At 39.8% G+C, this 22,600-nt stretch overlaps 1 protein-coding gene across 18 annotated transcripts in view; it reads right to left on the minus strand.

Moving 5' to 3' along the window:
- ANK3 (ankyrin 3) overlaps window positions 1-22,600 on the minus strand; it is a 374,109-nt gene that overhangs the window by 113,123 nt on the left and 238,386 nt on the right. For all 18 annotated transcript variants that reach the window (XM_055793683.1, XM_055793688.1, XM_055793692.1 and 15 more), the window contains 2 exons: window positions 11,438-11,536; window positions 3,440-3,538 (listed from right to left, as the gene is read on the minus strand). In XM_055793683.1, the coding sequence (XP_055649658.1) occupies window positions 3,440-3,538; window positions 11,438-11,536 (198 nt within the window). The remainder of the gene's footprint in view (window positions 1-3,439; window positions 3,539-11,437; window positions 11,537-22,600) is intronic.

Consider the following 22,600-nt stretch of genomic DNA (forward strand, 5'->3'; position numbering starts at 1 on the left):
CAACGTAGAGCCAGCTGAGATCTCGGGCTCTCTGAAACAGGTGATTTCTTTCTTCTTCCTTCCCATGGCCATATCGTAACATTAATGACAAACGTAAAGGTGGAAATACACAGTGAAGTAATTTCTAAAAGTGACGTGGAAGAAGGATGAAAGCAAACACGTTAATACTTTCAGAATTTGAAGAGTTTACATTCAGTGCTGAGAAGCAGACATTCTTGGACACAGTTATATCTTTCAAGTAAGATTATCTCATGGGCATCTCACTTGTGATTTATGTTGGCTTGGATAAGCCTCTCTCCCATTCCCAAAGACTACTACAGCAATTATCTGCATAAAAGCTTGACACTAGCAATGCATTTTAAATGTTTTCACTGCCTTCTGGTATAGCTAAACAGAATAATAATAATAAAAAAGATTAATTTCCCTCAGTCACCGAGCCCTCATGATAACAGTTTGTAACTGATGATGCTTTTTTAGGTGATAATAAAAATCATGAAACTTTATACTGTGCTGATCCATTTTTATGAGAAAGAACCTTCAGGTGAAAACTGTCATTCTTCACAGTAACAGCCAATAAACCACACTTATTAATGGAGTAAGAAATTGAGAAGTTAACATGGGACTCCCTTATAGGGCACACTTGTACAAAAGAAGCTGATGTTGCTGGAAAAGAAGGGAAGAAGGAGAGGAGTCACATGTCAATCTGTGAAAATCAGCAAGATGCTTGACAAAATTCTGTCATAGATAAGAAAAGTACAGAAACTAGCCAGAGTTTACATAGAAGTGAAAGAGACAGGACTGGATGCTAAAGAAGTTGATGAAGACAAAATATCATTGGAATATTGTCTTTTGCTCTGACCTAAACCAAGCTTGCTCTTAATTCTGTCATAGAAGATGCTCTGCAATCTTACACAAACAAGTTAATATTTCAATGCCTTTGTCTTTCCACTTTTGACACCAAAAAATTACACTTGACAACATTCTGCTGTGTCATATTCATGTTTTGAGAAACAATCCACCAATGACCGTAAGAAGTGATTTAGCACTTCACGATGGAGCCACTATATAAACAGTTATATTTTATTGTTTTTATTAAGATTGCCAAGCAAATATTAAAGGTGAAGAAGTTCAAGATTAATCAAAGATGTTGACAGTCACATGATACCTTAAAATAAAAAACAGAAGAGGACCACAGAGATGAAATAGAGTATCAAATGCCTGACTGGGCAAATATAAAATTATCAGTGATACATAGCTTATTTTGTAGCTGTGTCAAAGGACTTCAGTTGGAGAAAGTGCCATTAACTTGGGGGGGGGGGGGGGGTGTCGAAAAAAGAAAAGAAGAAAAAAGGAGGAGAGCCAAACAAGCCTAGAAAAACAGTAATTAAAAAGAGATGAACATAGCTACACAGACATGTCATTTCTCACACTGAAAATCATTGGCACACTTAGGACTAGAATCTGGTTCTCCTTTTGCTTGTAGAAAACCCCAGATAATCCATGAGGTCATTGCCTCCCCTGAAAATAAGCCTAAGGTTATTCCAGAGTGAACAAGGGTCAGCACTACAGTACACAATCTCTAGCAGGAAACAGCTATCAAACTGTGGTCCGGTTATTCTTCTGGAAGAGTTTTACATGATGTGAGAAAACTTTATGAAGTTCAAATTCTTTCAAAGATATGCCCTATATCCAATAATATATGACTTAATTTGAAGAGAATGAAGCCACTTATTTTGCAGAGGACAGTATTACAGTTTAGTGCCAAATGGATGAATTCATTTATGTCATTCAGAGGCACCACTACTTCTTAGCTCACCTTCTGAAAATGGTAGAATTAACACATCTGAGGGAAACTCAGGAAGCGCTGCATTCTTCTGTTCAATTTTTAACACAAAACAGTTTTCGCTTTTTCAGCACTGAGTCTCCCATTTTGCAGAATGTGTTTATATAAGCCTCTGCAGTTCAATGTCCAAGTCTTTCAACCTTGGGCCGTTTCAAACCCAGTATCTCCTGTTCTCATCTGCCTGATTTTGGCTAGTGAACTGTGGGCCAGGCATGTGAACCTCCTCAGGAAAAGGAATAAATTCATAACCTACAGGCCTTGAACAGCAGGTTAAGTTTAGGGGTAACACCTGACAATACAAAATCCATGAGACAAAGAAACGTAATTCCTCAGGACAGGCTCTAATTTATGATGGTGGAAACCAAAGCATTGGGGTTGACATTTTTTTTCTTTTAAGTAATTAACTGAGCTACCAGAGAGTGTGAAAGAGTCTTACTCCTTGGAGTATGAGCTCTAGGCTCTGAGAGTGGCAACGGTGCGGAGATGCACCCAAGGGGCCCTAGGCAGCCCTTTGCTGTCTCCCCCTGCTCGTGAAGTTTGCAAGTCAGGGCTGTGGGAGTCCATGGAAACTCCACATGCAGAGGATGGGTGGATTCTGTCTGTCAGATTACCCATGACAGCACTTGCCGGTGACTCACTGAGCAGAGGAAAGCTGGTGCCAACCTCCCCAAACAAAAGCTAAATATATTCCAATAAGGGGGACAAAAAAACAGAGAAGAGGGAGGAGAAAAGCAGAATATAGAAGCATACTGAGACAGAATAGGACAGGATGACAATAGAGAGAAAAGAAATACTAGAAGGAAACAAAAACTGTTGTTGGAAATATATTGCTTGCAGACTAAGAGAAAACATGTAGTGAAAGGTTATCCTGGGAAAGAAGCTCCACAAACTGCACAACCCAAATGTCAACCCTGAATGAGAATGTAGTGGTGCTACAAAGCAGGCTGCTGCACTGAGATTAAAATCAGCATAACGGCAGAGCAGAGACCACCACCAGAAGAGTTCTGGCAGGTGCATGCTTTAATGCCAACCCTTAGGCCTACAGCAATCTGTGAACCCTGGCACTGGTGATTTGAAATTCTCACGAAGAATTTTGTATGATAAACTGTAGAGAAATAGAAAGTGGAGAAACTAGTAATCAGGCGAAGTCCTAAGGAAATATGAGCTGTCTCTGCAAAGAGACATGGCTCTATTTTTATCTCTGTCTCTACTCTAGCCTCAGGGTAATTTGGTGCAAGCTGAAGATAAATTATAATCACTGTGTATTTATTCCAGGATAGATACAGAGATTTTCAGCTACTGAAATTGTGAAGGATAGGGTTACCATACATGCCTTTTTGGTTGGCACATAAACCTTTTCTTGTGCATCTTGATTTAACACATTTTACATACGCAGACGTGCTCTACATACGGCATTCACTTTGGAGATCTCCCACACAGTTACTTTAAATAGCTATGAAATAGGAAAATTATTGTCAAACCCTTAAATATATGAGACATGCAGAATTACATACCCCCCCCCCCAAAAAAAAAAAAACAAAAAACAAACCAAACAAACTATAAGGATTATCCCAGCAGAAAACAGTACTCAGTTACCTTGGTTTTGGAAAGAATAGGAGCACCACGATCCAGCAGCATTTCTACAACCTGTTCATGACCACTTCTTGCTCCACAGTGGAGGGGTGTCAGCCCATCCTGTGGGACACAAGCATTACAATTGATTAGTTTCAGACACAGTAAAATCTTGTGCGCTTTTATAAAGACCTATGACTTCCCAAGGAACTAATTCATCCAGCAGGATGCTCCTCTTACACAACTGAAGAGCTGAACCTGTTTATTCAAATGGACAGCGTATGTTTTTGCTCTGATTTTCTAAACATGTAAATAGTCTTATTAAACTGGTGCTCGTGCAGTGGGCCACCTCCAGGCCCTCACTGTACATGCAGTAAAGTGGTAAATGCACATACGAAAAAAAGATGAGATTGCACTTCAGGTACTTTGCCTGCACGCCTTTGAGAAAACCGGGCCTTCAATTTGTCAGTATGCATCAAAATCAAGGGACAGTCCTTTTGTCTGAGAGGAAAAAAAAATCAAAATCTTTCCTACTTAGGCTTTTTTTATTACACTGATTTTGACAGGTTTCTAGCAGACGAGAAAAATGTCTTAAACCCAGGTGATGAAAGCATATCGGATTCACTTCTTTCTCTTGTCACGTAGACTGGACTTGTGTGACTTCCAGCTGAGTGATGGATCTAGAGTCAAGGCATAAAGTCAATACCTCTTTTTTGTAGTAGTATCATCATATTAGAAATACATTCCTTAAATAAGAGGAAGACTCTTTTTAACATTAACAAGAGTTATTCCAAACTGATTTAATTATTCTTTGACCTGTAGCATGTTTACAGTGCTCAAGTAACCTGCTGTACATGAGCGCTATGATGAAAGATAGCACATATGCCTTTAGTAACTGTCAGTAAAGTCACATGCAGTTTTTCAATGGTGTATGACATAGAGCTTGTTAGAAATAGTAATGTCATAGATTAAAGAAAATAAAGAAGAAAACCGAATGTTTTCAGAATTAGTAAGAGCAAATGTGATTTGTTACAAGCAAAACAAATATGCAGGAGATACTGTCACACAGAAACAATATTGTATTTTCACTAAATATGTCAAAAGAGAAGCCTTTATAAGAAACATTGAAATTAATAAAGAAGGTAGATAAATATTTATTAGTTTTCTAAACACAGCTCATAAAGAAAGGGGCCTTTTTTCCAGTGTCTTCCAGCACTCTTATAAACACATATGTTGTATTGTCTAAAATATGTATGTCACATCATTTTTATAAAAAGGATTGTCTAAAATGCCTTGTCACACATCCTGCGCTCACCAACTCATGCACATACACACCCCTCTCTGTCTGTCTCTGTGTGGTAGTAAGTACTATCAAGATACCTCCTTAGATGTATTTTCCATGCATAATTATAAAATTCTTTCTTGCTAATTCCTAAACCAGTACCCTCTACTAGAACATCAGCTTAGGGCCTGCAAAGTGTAGAGGGCAGCTGGGAAGAGGGAAGTAGCAATTCAGAGAGCTTTACATTGTGCTGCTTCTACTTTATTGCCCTCTTCTAACAAGCCTATGAAAGATAGCAAACCGAAATTGTTGTGATTAACTTTTTCTGCTAGTCTCATCTAAAACTTTTATGGCTCTCATTGTGCATGGTCTTCCAATTTAAGGCATATGTTTTTGACATAAATGAAGAAGAGATTTTCGTTCAGACTTAACTTGATCAGGACTCAGGGAGTCATTTGTTCATGCAAGATAAACATAATTTGGCCCACTATGTTCTTACTAGCTTCTCCAGAGCTGATGCTATTGTCATTTCTGTTTTCTGTTACTTCAGCCCATGAAGTACATGGAAGGGCATCTTGTTAAAAAGATACTACACCAAATAAAGATGTATTGCTCAAAACATATAAGTAAAGACAAAAAGAAAAGATATGAAAACCCATGAATGGCACATTTATCAGCTGAGTTGCAAATATTTTGCTGTAGCTTCACAAATGTTTAAAAAGGTAACACTTGTTTTCCATACGAGTAGTTTCCACAGGCAAGGGCACATCAAGTACTGAGCGGGACGCAAACAAGTAACGTAAAAATATCACCACAAAAAAACCCCAAACCAAACCAAACAAGCAAAAAACCCCCAAAAACAACAAACAAACCATATGGGAAAGAAAACAAAAAACAGCAAAGCTAGGTAACTAGAGACCTGTAGGTAGAAGCTGAAGATCATGTACATTAGATCGTTCGTTCTTTTTATTTCCTATAATTATCATGTTCTCCAGGCACATCAAAGAAACATACTCAAGGAGATCAGGCACAAAATTTTAAATTAGAGAACACTTTCCAGATTTTATGCCCCCTCCCTCATTTCACCAATGTATCATGAGTGGCGCATACCAAGCTCACAGAGTGCGACACACTTGATCATGCACTAGATTACAACCTTACAAACTACTTCAGTGCTCCCCTGAGCACAGTGCCCCAGTCCTCACAGTGCCTGTACCCTGCACTCCGACCTCTCCCAACCCCCCAGCCTACACCTATGGCTGACAAGGTTCCTGCAGCACAGGAGGCGGCAGGCAGTCATGCTTGGCTAGTTAGAGCTCATTCTAATCCACAGAGTGGTCACTACCACCAGATGCATCACATGGCATGACGCAACATTGCAATGCAATGTAGGTGGTTACCGGGACAGCTGATCTATTGTTAAGATGATGTCAGGACTCCCACTGTAAAAAGCAAATACACTTGAAGACAGCTCATTTAGCTGCAGAGATTTTTGATTTTTTATTTTTATACTGAAAAGACACCATCTATTCAGCTGGCTTGGTTAATTGCTATATGGCACTGAAAGCATGTAAAAAAAGTGCTGAGGCAATCTGAAACACAGATCAAAGAAAGATTTTGTTTAAAAAAAGAGAATCTGAGATTAAAAGTGACTGCTCTGAACTCAGCAAGACTTCACTGATTTTTTCAGGAGATTTTCTACTTGCTTATTTACTGTTTATATAGACCATAGGATGTGAAGTGTAAAATACATTACATGTATTAGGAAGCAAACTTGCCTTAATATGATAGTCTGCAATGGCTCAGAAAAACCATTACAAACGATTATGACAATAATCTGCAGATTAAGGACTCTCTAAGTATGCACTGACATGATAAATCATATCATCTGTATTATCTATCCCTCCAGAGAGCCTAAGAGCAGTTCCAGCAAAGCCAGGAAGACAACAGGAGTTCTGCTTGGGCACAAGCTTGCCATAGGATTGCACACCCATCTCTGGGGCTGCTGCTCTTTCTTTAGCTTTTATTTAAAACACACACACACACACACACACAAATAAACGAGATTTCAGCATTGTTTCTGGTCCCTGTTGTGATTCAGATAACTGTGTAGCTCTCTGATCATGTTGCACTGGGGTCACAACTGGCTTGAGATTAACAACGATGGTGCGGGCAGTTGAGCCTCCCTGCTGCAGTGTTTCCCTGCCACCACATGTGGCTCTAAGGGACAGACCAGCCGCCCTGTGCTCCCTGGCTACCCCTTCCCTGTCAACACTAACGCAGAATTTCTCTCACATAATGGGATCCTCTGGGCTGTACCCCAAATCCACGCTAGCCTCAGTACCACAACTCTCACATCAGTGAGCATCAGCTTCCAACGAGTCTATGAACGATGAAATTAAGCACAGCACTTGGTAAAAACTCAGCTGTGATGTAAATACCCAGCAAAAGCTTGTCATGCTTTGAGCCAAATCCCAGAGCCGGCCCATAGCCCTGGCAGGAGTGCAACAGGCACTCCACTCCCCTGAGCCAGAGGTAGGAGGCATGTTTCACCAGGGGAGCAGTTACTGCTGCCTCCAGGGTTTATCAGCCCCATTGCGGTTTAGCGAGTCTCCCTGCATGTGCTTCAGCCTAGCAGGGCTCTGTATCTCATGGCTCCTCCATGCTCTAAGTCTCCTGAATTCTTCACTTCACTGACACTATTGCAAACTGCCCCTTCAGTACAAGAGGGCAACAAATGAAGTTTCCTCTTCCTGCACAAGCTAAATGCACTTAAGAGTGCCAAGTGAGTGTTATTCTTGTAGTTATTTTATATCTTAATACATGTAGTTTTTCTGGAGCTGTTTATGCATCATCTGATGTATCTTAAAAGAGCATACTCCACACATTTTCATGCAGATGTGAATGCTGGCCTGTTATTTAGCTGCAAAATCAGTAGAATAAAGATTATAAACACTTATTGTTAATCCAGGTTAGAACTTGCTGGCTGCCTGCTTCAGACACAAATTCACCTTGGCATATACACTATTAGACAGCCAAAGCAAATCAAGGTAATTTAATCGACCTCTCTAATTAAACTTTATTTTTCAAAGTCTTTTCTGGAAGACAGAAAAAACGTAATTAGGGCAACATTCAGTAAACATGCTACATGAGGCATTAATAACTCTTTGCTTAGAACGTTAGTCAAAAACCTGAATGATAAAATCTGCCCTGGATGGACAAAAGCAGTGCACAGTTCTTGAGGAGCAACCTTAAGGATTCAGTACAAAGGCCCAAGTACCAGCTGCTAGACATCTTGCACAGTAAAAGGACAGAGAGAAGATAAACAGCTGGTTAAAATAAACAATGGAACCCGAGCCTGAACTAAAAAAAAAAAAAAAAAAAAAAGAGAGATGGCTGAGCCTCAAAAGAGTTTTAAGATCTTTTTTGGAAAAAAATCTCATACGCTTATACATTATCTCAACTCCTAACTGCAGTTTACAGGTGTGCAACACTGTTTTTCGTGCTCATCAAATCTTAGTCTAATGAACACAGAGAAATCAGGAGACCATCATTGACTTTTACAATAACTTAAACAGGATAAGGATTTAGCCCTTCACATTAACCTTTTGCACAGTATTTCAACATTGCAGTTTCCAGGACCATCTGCCAACAGCAAATGCAAATACTCATGGAAATTACTAAGGAAAAGAAATCATTACCCCAACTTATTTAATACTCGGGAAAGGCTTTAGGTGAATTTATCTATAAAATGAATATGTTTGTGAAAAATAAAAATAGACATTACATGGAGCATATTTCCAGTACCCCATACAGAGAATGGATTGCAGGAACAGATCACAAAACAACAGCTGAATTGCTAAATCTGTCCCATCTAAGAGTCAGAGTAGCGAATCCTGGCCCTGTTAGTGTTTGGTCAACAATACAAAACAGTATCTTCTGCATACTCATTTAAGGATGAATTACAGATCTGATACAGGAGAAACAAAGGCCTAGGAATTTCTACCTCTGAGGAAAAGGAACAAACAATTTTCAATAATTTTTATCCTTTCATATGGGTACAGAACTTTTGCCATTCACCTTTAAAGAGGTATTTTGCGTTCTGTAACCAACATTCGCATTAAATAAAATCATGGTGTCCAAGACAAAAATTATTTTAACCAACTAAAAAAATTCTTCTAATCTATCTAGAACCTCTTAAAAAAACCAACAAAGTGAGGTCTCACATTTATAGATCTGTTAAGAGAAGCCTCACTTATTTTCATGTGCAAATCCCATTGTTTATCAAGTTGGGTGTGCATTCAGCACCTGCAGCTGCCCCTTGCAAAACACCACGAGGCTGGAGTCTGACTGGGCGTCCAGCTGAACAGCATGATGATATATATATCAGAAAAGACAGCCCTGGATGCTCTTTGCCTTTCAATATGTTCAGTAGTGGTGATGCTGTTAAAAAAGGATAGGACTGAAGCTTTTGTCATGCTCTATTTTTGTAAGGCCATTCTATATCTGGGACGTTAGGGGTAAAAAAAAAAAAAAAAAAAAGGGATGCTTAAAAAATGAAATTAATGTGAAGTTGACATACCTCAGTTGTTAGGCCTTGGGAAACAACATGGGGTCAGGTAGGAATAACAGGAGATTTAGCAGGAACATGTGTTATAACAGCTCACAGCAATTAGTCTTTGCTATTGAATATGAGAACTAAGCAGACACTCCAGACACAATGTCCTTGTTCCATCTAGCACCACGTTACTCTCAGCCTTCTGTTGCTCCTCCTATTGATTTGTAAATCCTCCCTGACCTACTCCAGCAATGCTCTTCCCTTTTCTCGACCATGCAGCTCTCTGCTCAGTTCAGTGAGTCTCTTCAGCAGAGGCACATGCCACACAGACCACAGGCTGGTAAACCCTTGCCAGGATGAGTCAGTGCTGCCGGGAGCAAAACTTCCACTTAGTCACTAACTGCCAGAAAATGATGCTTCTGGTAATGCCAGAGAAGTGCAAGGATGAGTGACACATGTACAGCACAAGCAGGAGAAGTTATTCAAATCCCTTTTGATTTATGGGTGTTTGGGGAAACAGGCAGTCTCTGGGGGAAGCCAGAAAACACAAACCACCACTTCGTGAAGTACACTCATCCATTGCCTTTCACCTCACTGGGAAGCTCTGCCAGACTTGGGAGCTGTTAATGCTTCTGCCTTCTTCCTGAATCCTGTTTCCATCCTAGCCTGTATTTTTAGTTATCTTAATTAGCCTAATGTCTGACCCTGGAGTCTATGATACAGAAAATGAACTAGATAATGGATTTTCATAAGTAAAAGTAAAGAATAAGTTGGACTCAAACTATTTAAAGTAGTGGTTCCTAACGTTTTGGCTGCAGTGGGCCATATAAATACTTACAGAGAAGAGCAAGTAGTTCCTTGCCATGTCCCTTTCTCCCTGCTCTAACCAAATACACATCTATCATGTCACCAAAATGTGACCCTCCCCACCACATGGTAGGCTAACACCCCTCAGGCTGGCAGCCCCCATGTAGCACATAAGAGGCTGCTATTTCAGTCCAGAAATTACACCCACTGCTCAAGGTATCCATGAAAAGTCATCTCTTCCATATTCCTCAATGAGAAAAAACAGAAACATTTTACAAAGAAATCATGAGTGACTTCTAAAGGTAAAATAGAAGTACTAAAGAAAAACATGTGGAGAGAATGAAGAGATGACAAAATACATTGACCCAGTTTCTGAATTTGCCACAGAAATAAAAAATACCAATGTGCTCAACAAGCACTGCAGGAAATCTCAGAGGCTGCTGAAACACTGAAAAAACAAACAGAAACCTGCAGATACAGTAATAATTGCAGAAAAAAATATTCTTAAGTTATTTCTTTGTTTTTCTTAGAATGATTCTGGTGGAAATTATATGGAATAATTAAAAATGGAAGATGATAAGCTAATACTGCAAGAGAATGACAATTGTCAAAGAAGTTACAGGCGCAGCTCCTGAAGGGTTACCTCACGTGCACAGGAGTGTGTTGCAAAGACTGCCCTGACAGCCCACAGCACCACTAGGTCTAGATTTACTTCCAAACATTTAACTTTTTCCTTCTCTTTTTGCCACTGTATAAGTAAATAAAATATCTCTAAACTAGTTTGATTGAGTTTTAGCTACTGCAGTCAACTATAACCATATGTATCGAGCTTCTAAGTCACTCAGTGGACAGAATTGCCAGCCTGATGGAAACCATCGCTATGCCCAGCCCATTTGCTGGCAAATCCAAACCAGAGCTAAGCACCCAGTCAGACGGAGGCTGAGCCGCATGAGGCTCAGCAGCACCAGCATTCTCTGTGACACTGCCCTGTGGATAATGAAAGGCAAACACACACTCCAGTTCAAAGTTATTCTTTTAGCATTCAAATTCTGAAATATCTGGATTGAATTCTTGTCTTTTAGTGTTTTCCTGTACATTCACTTCTACCCCCAAGCAGCTAGAAGCAGCTTCTAACGAAGCGCTCTACAGAAAACATGGAAAATTGTTGGTTCTGATCTTTGCCGTACATGGTGTTTCACACACTGTTTTGAGATGTAAAATGTTAGCACCCTATTGCAACCATTTTATAAAAAAGAAATGCAGTGCAGCTATGGTAGCCTGCCAGGAAGATGAGTGATTTAAGCTGTACAGCAACTAACAGGTCAGAGGCAAGAATTCCACACAGTCATTCACAGCATTCACACTTAAAACTTACCCTTGTTTTGGCATCAATTTTAGCTCCTCGATCAAGTAGGAGTTTGACCATATTTGCATTTCCCCTCTTTGATGCAACATGCAACGGCGTGATATCATTCTGTGGAAGAAAAAAACCATCAAAGTAAATATCCATATACCTTTCTTTCATGAACTCCATGATCGTCTTGCTCACAGAATGAATTATGCCCAATTTGCTGAAGTGTAACACAGTTTTGTTTCCCTGGGAGAATGAAAGTGAAGGGAAGCTCTATTTATCCATACATGTGAATTACCAGCCTGGTACCTCTACACATATGTTATGAAGACAATGCAGTTGTGGTTGGAGTTACAAGATGAAATGATTGTGCCTCAGTTCTCAGTTTTTGTATAAGCATTAAATTATGCAACTTTACTGAGTAAACTCTAGCAATTTAATTCAGTTATGGCTGTTTCTAGGCATATAATCATAAGGATTCATACCTCACAACCTCATCAGCCTTGTAGAAGCCATGGAAAATAAATGAAACCATTACATCTGTGGGTCTAATTCAAAAGCAACAAGATGCCAATATTTATTTCAGAACACCATCAGCAAACGCTGAGCCGAAAGCCTTGTAAGCACCTTTGTTTCAGTTACATCACTGATTTCACCTACCAAACTTGTTCCTCTAATCGTCGTAATACTGTACTTCAAGTGAGACTGTAAATATGTATATGTGCTTCCCTAAGTGGTGCCTGGCAGGCCAGCAGCATGCAGCAGCGCTGCACATCGAGGACAGTTACATAACCAATGTGTGCGCACACAAGCACACTTCTTTAACAAGATGTAGCTAGGATGTTTCTTCATGCTCTGATGAGTCCTTTATCTTGTGGTGTATGAAGGCCACATCCTGTACATATTCGATCATATGGAGCCAAGTAAAAATAAAAGGATTTAAATAGAGCATGCAGCTACTGCACAAAGGCAAATAGAATTTTAAAGGAAATGTTTGTGTGCGTTCAGGGACAGCACAAACAGCTGGCTGCATAAAACCAGCTTCCCTGTGACCAAGCAGAAAGCAGTAAATTTTAGCGAGCATGTGTCCTACAGCTGATTGAATCAGTGAGGCACCCCTGGCCTCAAAGAGCTGGTGAGTGGTACAAGTGTTTTACCTGGGCAACAGACTGTTTAACAGTTTTCTCAAAACTGCAGGTGAGTGGAAAGAAAACCAGCAGTGAAAAAAGATCCTATCTCAGATGTGACAAGCTGACTCACAGCTTAATAATAATGCTGAGCACCTAATCCAGCATGCTACATTTTCATTTACACAAAATTTCACTATGAAGCTAACTCACAACTACTAGAAAGTACCAATTAATAATATCACAGAAGTAAAATACATTTAGCAAGATGAAATGATAAAGCTTCTTTCTCCAATATTAATGATCATTAGAGCCCCAAAGCAACTACTGTCCCAGAGTGGCTTCTCATTTCTTTAAAACACCCAAAACAAAATAATGTTTAGCACAGTAAACCAAAAAAATATGCTATGCCTACTCCTTCCAGGGATGTAAAATTGTGTGCTCACTTAACTTGTAATATGTGAGTTGATTTTGGAAAAAAAAAAAAAAAAAAAAAAAAAAAAAGAATTAATTCTATTTGACTGGGAGTTGACATTGGATATAATATGGGGTCAGTATGTTACTGTATCAGCCACAAATAGGACAGAAAAAGATAGGAGAAAAACAATTTGAAAGGGAGATACTTTCTGCTTTTCCTCTCTTCCCAGGAGGAAAGATGTTGCTTAGGTCACAGGGAGAGATAGATGAATTCTAGTTTCCTGAGAAAAAACAGAAGAGGAAACAACTTTCCTGTCTTCAAGTAAAGGGTACTGCAGGTAATTTAGACCGAAGGACCACCTTTTTCCACTTGCTGGGATTGATAGGCAAAGGGGTTAACTCAGTCTGATAGACCTTAGTACCCTGTTAATATGTCAAAATAATTTAGTATTAAAAATTTACTGTATCATAGAGAGACTAGAAGAAATGCATTTTCTAAGCATCAATAAAGAAATGGCGGAGGAAGGGAGCATATTACAAAAGGTAGGACAAATATATATTACAAGTCTGGATCTCATTTATCTTGACACCAAGCTAAATCAATCTAGTGCAGCATAGGGAAGGGTATAAGCATACAAGAATGTGCATTTTGGATCTAACTATTTCCCAGTCCAATTGTTCAATGCTCCTGCTGCCTTAAATGGAGGAGGTGATTCTAGAGTAGATGGATGAGTGCTGGCAGATACACACCTCAACTCCAAAACAGACAACATCCACTAAGCAGTTAAGATTTAGGTCACACTGTTTGCTTGCAGGGGGCGGGGAATTTAAAATACCCGCTTTCATGTTCAAAAAGAAGTCCTGTTCAAATGACCTTTATATCTCTGGTTAGTAGTGAATCTAACAGGACAGTGCAGTTCTCTCTCAGCTTCTGACAGGGGTGAACACCCTGGCTGGGAGTGAGGGGAAACTCTACAGCACCAATACAGGCAGCTCACTTTTGCAAGCTGGAGAGCTAGTAATTCATCTTTCCCCCATTTGATCAGCTGTCTTTAAGAAAAACATGAAGTTAATGTCTGTAGGATCTTGAAGCCTTGAGTTACATTTGATTGAAAATAGGCAGCAAATTCACATTAGGAAGAGATGGATGGATAAAGGATGTGATCACTTTAGACACAGCTCATTGGGAAAAACAACTAGACCCAGATACCCTGAAATAATGAAATGAACAGGAAAAATAAAGCAAACTAAATCCTATATGCCCAGTGAAATATCTGTCCTTATGGATGTTCGAACTCAGCTCCTCTTTCCTGGATAAAGAGCACTGCAGCACTCACTCTCTGCGAAGGAGGATGCAGTTTTCATTGTACTCTACTAACCTATTCAGATAGTTCATAAAAAGAATTAAGAGACAAAGAAGAAAAAGTGTATTTAACCTTTTTCAGCCCTAACAGCTTTGGAAAACACTGTGGGGAAACAAAGGGGAAAAAAGAGAGGGGGCAAGTCTCTATTCAGAATTTAATTTTGCCCTGTAGCTATATGAGTTTTTATTGGTAGTGAACAATATGAAGTAATAATTATGTTGGCTGAGAGCTCAGACTTCATGCAGATGAAGAGATGCATTATGTGAATGCTTGAATAATTACATGCTGAAGTTTAGGGCAAGCAACCTGTCTTTCGTCAATACTGTGTTGTGCCAAGGCTTGAAGAATTATACCCAGATGTATCACGCATACGGCCCCTTCCCATCTCTCACGTGACAATTAAGAATGTGAGCTAAGTGAATACAACTCAGACATCATCATCCTTAATGTTTCTGATGAGTAAACATAAACCAAGCAACTCAAAACCAAGTTGTTTGTACTTGAGATAAGAAACTAGAGATAAAAAAAAGCTTCATAATATGTACTGCTTGGGTATAGGTTAATGACACTAAAACTGCGGTATCAGCAAACAATATAGCCACCAAATGTAAAGTTCTGATTTCTTCAGTAAATCAACAGCATCTGCTGTCTTTTCAGTCTATTTTTATCTGTTTGATCTTCTAAAAATTTATCCCTTTGTTCTTAAAATAGAATAGTAAATCAGGAAAATTTTGAAGATGTTTGCTTGCAGTAATAACGCTGAAATGCCTTCAAAAAGTTGCCATTAAAAGATGTGGTTCAGATCTAGAATGTCTGTTGGAGCGCTTCTTGGTCTCACTGTTGAAATATCACATTCTGGGTAATGTCTCAGGTACCCCTCGACACTGAGATCCAACATTTAGTTCAACTTCAGAGTTAAGAAATTCTACACGGAATACGAAACGTAACTTGTGAGAATAGCAATCTAAACCTATGTAATAAATGCTCATGGGATTAGCAGCTAGCACATAGCCTTTCCTCTCCCCCTTGACAGATTTCCTGTGGTATGTGACTTGAAATACTCCGAACCTGTATATAGCTCAAAGTGTGACAGATCAGATGCATGCAATTTTTTTCTATACCGCACAACATTGTGGATGGCTGTTTTCCCTTTATTTCTATCCATTGCCTATGCCTTCCTTCATAGTCTCACAACATCCAAAAACACAAAAGGTGAAATATGACCTGCTTTTACATTCAGTGGCTTTTGCTTCTGCCTGATCAGAGGAAACGCTAAGCCCTTTCAGCTACAGTTCTTTATCTACAGCTTCACAAGAAAATTCAAAAATCTTTTGAGTTATCCTGTGCTGAGCAATTAGGCGCCTACATCTCTCATCTGAAATGAGATCAGCTCCCCTCTGACACATGGCATTACCCATCACAGTTCACCACAGTAGTCAGAATTACTCCTTACTATTACACATTGGCAACACAAATGGTTAGGAAGTCAGAAAAAAAAGGAAAACCTTAAAATTGACAGAATGGAAACACAGTACATCTTTTAAGTGTCATTTTAATGCACTTAGCAAATGAAGAATTCCCGCTGGTTTCTGGTATGCTATGCTGTCCTGTGGGGTTGCCTCTTTCTCCCATCAGTCTGAGTTTACAACCATAAAGATGCTAATAATAAATATGAAAAGTAAATGCTTGCACTTACAGTACCATATTGGGCTCTAAAGTGTACCTTTCAAGAAAGGGTAAACCTTTCCTAGTCATGTGCCACATTGTTTTAGATACAGAGTGACCAGCAGATCATGTAGGAACTGTGAAGACTCACTGGCAGGATCATGGGGATCTGATATTTCTCCTTGCTACTTCCACCTCTGAGCTCTCCTCCCAGCCCCCCAGTGGAGTTTTAATCAGAAAAAAATCACTTCTTAATCTTTGATTATTTTTTTTAAAGTTTCTTACCAAAATGTTCAGATTAGCTTGGAATTTAGTAAGATAGTTCTCAGTTCTCAGCTGAGAGCAGACTCTGGGGAGAGCTTAATATTGACAAAGGATGTGTGAATAAAACACAAGCTGAAAATAGCCAGACTGCTAAAGCAAAAATTTCCTATACAGCCTGGAAAATCCCTCCATGATTAGGGGTTCTTAAAGAAAGAACAGCATAATGTTGGTTGTTGGTTGTCATATACTAGAACTGTCATCAACAACACTGCATGGGTATTACTATTACCAGTTCCTGGAGGTATGGGATGGTTGCACTGTGCTTCTGAAGATTATCATATGCAATATGCAACTATATCAATATTTTGTCTATAGAAACACTCAATATTCTCTCCATCTGTGTTTTTCTGCAGTTCAGAATTGGAGCTACAACACAGCAGGACCCCTGCAGACAAAAGTCTTATATTCTAGTAGCAGTTACTGGGATCAAAGACTTGTATAGTACTTTCAGAAATTAGAGAAAGTATAGGTACAAACACACAATCAGATGCTTTCCAGGAAACCTTACAACACTGCTTAATTTTTCAGCTTTTTTCTCCTCTACTTAATAACTCTTATATTGTGCTGATTTAGTTCTTGTATGCTTATATACTTGTATTTCTTCTGGCTTGAGAGGTATAAAATGAAACCTGGAAGAAAAGAGTATAGCAAGGAGCTGTTATGACAAACTACCACTAGGGAAATAAAAAGATGTTTTTCTCTTATGTTACTGTCACTTACATACTGCCTGCTCTTTTTGATGGGCTAATGGTGTTCTGCTCCTCAGCCTCAGGGTCATCATTAATGCATGTTGTCCTTACACCACCCTCTCAAAATTACCAAATCTTTTCTCAACCTTCCAGTAAGCAAACTTTCTGCAGGCAAAGCCCACTCCCAGTGGAAATGCGATCTCCTCTAGAATGAGTGCTGTGTACCAGGAAGGCTGTTCACAGGGCTGGATGCAGTTTTACGGCACAGCGACTACCTCCTGTTTCCTTTGGCAAGAAAGATATGGGCAGAGGTCATCTTCATGTAGAGGATTCCCTTGCTGCCTGGACCTCCTGACTTGCTCAAGTACAAAGTGGATGTGGGGGTCACCGACGTTTCTTCCAGGTGTTGTTCTGGAAGCTGCAGAGAACAATTTCTTTCTTCCTTTCAAACCGTTGTGCTCCTCAGAGATGGGTGGGTATATCTTCAGAGGCATTTCCTCACCTGGGCTAGACAGATCTTTCCACTAGAAGCTAATATTAGACAGAAGAATGATATCTGAACACTCTGGGAACCCCCAAAAAATAACTTTTCCCTAACTATAATTCCCAGAAAATACAGTTTATTCAAAGCACCTTCCTAACCTCCCTGGTCTGCATAGCAGCCTTGGAGAAATGCTGATTTGCACTTTCTTGTTGCTGAATTAGCACAGGGTGGTCTGGACATACATTTCTATCGCAGCTGGCTGGGAACTGCAGCAGATAAAATTGCTTGCCCTCCCTGCGCACTGCTCCTGGGGATGCCCAAGCAAGGCCTGAACAGGAAAGGGTGGGCAATCTGCATGGGTCTGATTTATAGCAAAAGAGCTTTCACGCACAGGATACCATAGGGATGATCAGACTACTAAGGAAACTGGTTTCTCATTTCTTCCAGTGTCTGTTACTTGCTTTAGCATCTATCTGGATACACCTTTCCAGCCCCTAGGTATCAAAGTGCAAGGCAGTCTGGAGCAAAACTGAAGGGAGAAGCAGAGATAAAGAACAAGAAATTCCTCTGTGACTTGTCCTTTTTCTCCAGCATTCCACCCACCCTCAGGCTGAAGATGACCTGATTCTGGTAAAGAAAGTCAAACCCATGGCATGAAGCCCCTGCAACAGTGTCCAGCTCTAGAAGCATCAGCTGGGATGCAGGCACAGCAGTTTTCACTATGCATACAGTCACTGTATGCCAACAACAGATCTCCTGGATTGAAAGCCTGGAACGGGAGAGCCCACTTGGTGAATTTCACATCTACATACTAATCACTAGATTGGCAGTTTCAGAAGATAGGAAGTAGATATCAAAATTATTAAAAATCAGGTAGTTTGATTCAAAGGTATGAGTGGCTGATGAACAATATTTTTTCTTAAAATAACAGCAATTACTTTTTCCTGTTGAAAAAAATGACACAATAGATTGACTTAAAAGGTCTTTGACCCTCCTTCATTTTGTAACTAGGATTTATCTGCACCTCTCCAACATCAGGTGCCATTGCCAGCTAAGCGAATGGTGCCTGGAATTGTTGCAATCCTTCAAAGCCCAGGTAGCAACTGCACTTATGTGTTAATCTGGCCAAGAGAGAAGACTGACTTCACCCTCAGTTACCCTTTATTCTCTTCCTCCATTTCTTTAGCCCATATATGATTGCCTCCCAGTTAAGCAAGAGAGAAATATGGTGATGCAATGAAGGGATTTCTTTAGCTTTGAAGGATTTGAGAAGTGTAGCCACACACACAAAAGTGTACTACAGAAAAAGGGTGATAAATAGACATACAAAGCCTGTTACTTCTACAATGCATACCCTGCCAGTAATTGTGAAAGGTTTATTGCTGAGTCTAAGCCCAAGAAGTCAAGTAATTTGGAATATTTTTCTTTCATTACAAAATGACAAATATCCACCCCAATCAGGAGATCTTGTTTCACTTGGACTGAGGGTATGAAGGTTCTTGGAGCTGTCTCCCTGTAAAGAGGTAGAATCAGGGGCATCACAAGCTGATTTACTGAAATGTTCTCTACCCATACACAGGGAACTTCCCATGTGGTACCATCTTCCCCTCACTTGCAGCAAGGCTAGAGAAGAAAGCACAGATACAGAAATGCTAATGCAGCTTAATGGAAGAGCTGATATGAAATCAGTCACTGAGCTGGAAGAATGCAAACCAAAAGCAGGCACATTTCCAACCCTCCTGGCCTCTATGGTCAGCAGGTACAAAGGCCTGCAGGCACTGTAACACCTGTAAAAGCTCCTGGAGCTATGCCTATTTTTCTTAGATACAGTAGAAGAAGGGAACAAGGGAGTATATGACAGCTGAGAGGCAGGCAGGTGTATACCAGTGGGGGTGAAGGGAGCAGCTGCTACTACACATCACTGGGGACATCATTTACTTACAGTACAGCACCACTGCTCACCTTCTGTCCACACACTAAGAGACATCATCAAGCTCATTTCTTTCCCTGCCTTCATTGCTGGCACTCCTTTCTTCCCTTGGGCATCTCAGAAATGTGTTGAAAACACAGCAGCTGAAGAGAACTCCTCTGCCGCGAGTCTGTCCTCCTTTTTCTTACATCCTTTCACCAACTCATCTTTTCACCACACTTGCCCTTGTACTTAAGGCTCAGAGCATTGCCTTCATCCTACATCCATTCACATTTTCTCCACCCTTTCCCACATTCACTACATTGATGGTGGGAGCTGGCTATTTATTCTGCCCTTCACACATTTGCCTTCATGTTGCCCCATCCACACAAGCATCTTCTGTTGCCATAATCCTCTGCGCTTGTTCAAATCTCTCCCCGGGATACTTGCCTAAATAGTTTAAACATAAATTGAGAGATAGACAAGTAGTGTTGATTCATATTTAACAAGAACAAAGGAAAAATAAAGTACATTTGACAACCCCATCCTACAGTTCACTCTTTCTACTTCTGAAGGCTAAAGTATATACACATAGTATGATTTTAGTTGGGTTACAGCCCTTCCATATCTTTGCTCTGTAGCTTGTCTTAGATTGTCAACAACTCAAATAAGGGCCCTTCCCCCAGGGTGGAGACAGCACGTCATGGATACTGATTACAGAAGTTAAAACAAGAGGCAATAAGGTGGCAGTAGGCAGGCTGCACCCGTGGGTACCTCTACCTGTTTTGCAGTTTGAGTGATCAAGGATCAAGCAAGGGCTTGGTGTTACCTGGTGCTGATAATTGTACTTTACACTCAACTTACACGGGTGGTCTGTTTGCCTACAAATTCACTGCCCTACTAGACTCTAACTCATCTTTCTGTGAAGCATTTTCATTACCCACAGTCTGATAAACACTAAAGAACAAAATTCAACTCCATATTACTGTTATTTATGCTACGATTCCTTCTGTCACAGCTACTTTATCTAGATTTGCAACCACCATACAGCAGAGATGTGCTCTCTGGATGCCCCACCCAGCTATCACAAGCACAAACAAGCCGTTCGGTGCTCTGAGTCACAGCATCAGCCCGCTGCTCTTTCGGGCTGATGTCATTGCATCTGCACTTCCCCAGCTATATGAGCAGTTTGCCTCTCTCTAATGATGACAACTAATGGAGGGAGAACTTGGAATGTCCAGATCTTGAAGAGAAGGGGAGGATGGCCTCATTATTTTATATGTGCTCCTCATTGGTGCTCTTAACCCTGAACAGAGCTGCTGAAGGCCAAGATTTATTATTTTATTAAAACAAGCACAGGCAGATGATATTTAGTGGTACTTATACCAAACGCTGCTAATTGCTAACATACTAGTATTGCTAATCCCTAATCTTGTTTCTGAATGGGAAAGAGTTGACTCAAGACCCCATTCATCTTCCTTGCTCATGTGATTAGAGCCTGCCAAATACTGAATGCTAAAGCCTATGACTGGTTGAAATGCCTTAATGCTCCAATTCGGTCAGTTTAAGGACTTGGGAATAAGAGGTCAACATTATCAGTAAGAGCAAAGCACGCATAGTCAGAAGCTTCCCAGAAACCCTTAACGCCCAAGCCTACTCTTAGCTTGTGAACTTCACCTGGGCCTAACCCGGGACCTCTCTCTTGCCAATAGCATGAAATACATTTAGGGATTAGTGTGATTTGGAAAACATCATTTGTGGGGGATATATGAGAGCTGACCCTTATGTTTTCATACTCAGTTATCAGCTTGACCCAACATCTGCTCGTGCTCCTCACCAGCATTAGCAGGTACTGGATCACGCCTTGTAACAGGGTCTTTTAGCTTTGGTTTGATTTATCTTCATTAATAAATCACTGAATGATGCTGTGTCGAATGAATAGTGTCCAGCACCAACACTTTTCACCTGCACTCCTACTTATATTTTAAGAAAGACATTCTGGGTCTATCTTTATTGAAAATTTCTATTCCCACACTATTATACCCTCCCTCAACTCCCCTTATTAATCACATACAATCTCTAAAAAAGAACTGTTTGGGGTTTTGGGGGCTTTTAAATGTGAGAACTCCTCTAAGTAAAAGAGTAGTTTCTATGCTAAATAAACACAGTGTTATTTTATTGTTTTCATGGGTTTGCAATGCTTATCACTTTGCTGCATGTAACTATATTTTTCTTAACTATAGAAGCATTGAAGTTTTTAGATATACAAACTATCTGAAATGAAAATACTACAATTTGCTTTTGTTATGTGGCAAATGCTCTAAGCAGTAGTATAGTACTTTTCCTCTTGTAAAAGACAATACATGATCAAAATCTCTGAAAAGGAGCTGCTGAATAATCCATGCCACATAATTCCCCTCATAAATATCCTGAATACATGTTGGGGTTTTATTTATTTTTCTCCTTTAATTGAAATATTGCTCCAGAATATTGGTACTTACATTTAATACTATTTAGCAAACAGTTATTAATTAAATAACAATAATTATCAATACTTCATATTAAATATCTAAATTTCTAGACAACATTTATTCATGGCCAGTTTATACCTATTTACTCTTAAGTCAGCATTTGCCTTCAGTTTGAATGCCTCCTGCTCTCCTGAGTTTCTCTCCCTACTGTCCTAGGGACCACTACCACATCCCCTCCCTGGCTTTGTTTTGGTAATATGTGGTGCGCCAAATTCTTGCACAGACTGAGTTTATTTTGTTTCATTTTGGTGGGTATTTTTGTTTGGTTTCTGGATTTTGTGGGGTTTTTTTGTTGTTTTATTTTGTTTAGTTGGTTGGGTGGGTGGGTGGGTGGTTTTTTTTTTCAGTCTGTACCAGAAATACATTGGAATAACCTGAAATCAAATTTATTTTTCTGGGCTTTATTTTCTTTTAAACCGTATCACACACACAAGCCAGTGAACAACTAACACAGACAGTTCCTTCTCTTTCTTGGTTGGTAGATTGTTGGAGAAACCAACAGGAGAAATATGTGTTTTCTCTAGCCAAGAGTTTGATCGGTTCTCAACTACAAATTTCAAGGTGTTTCCTTGTTCTGTTGCATGCTTTCTGTAATGACAACCATTCCTGGCTGTGTGTCAGCAGAAATTCCGTAGGCATCATCTTATTCATACAGCCCAAGCCATTACTGAAGAAGA

Source organism: Falco peregrinus, chromosome 1, assembly GCF_023634155.1.
Source record: "Falco peregrinus isolate bFalPer1 chromosome 1, bFalPer1.pri, whole genome shotgun sequence".
NCBI lineage: Eukaryota > Metazoa > Chordata > Aves > Falconiformes > Falconidae > Falco > Falco peregrinus.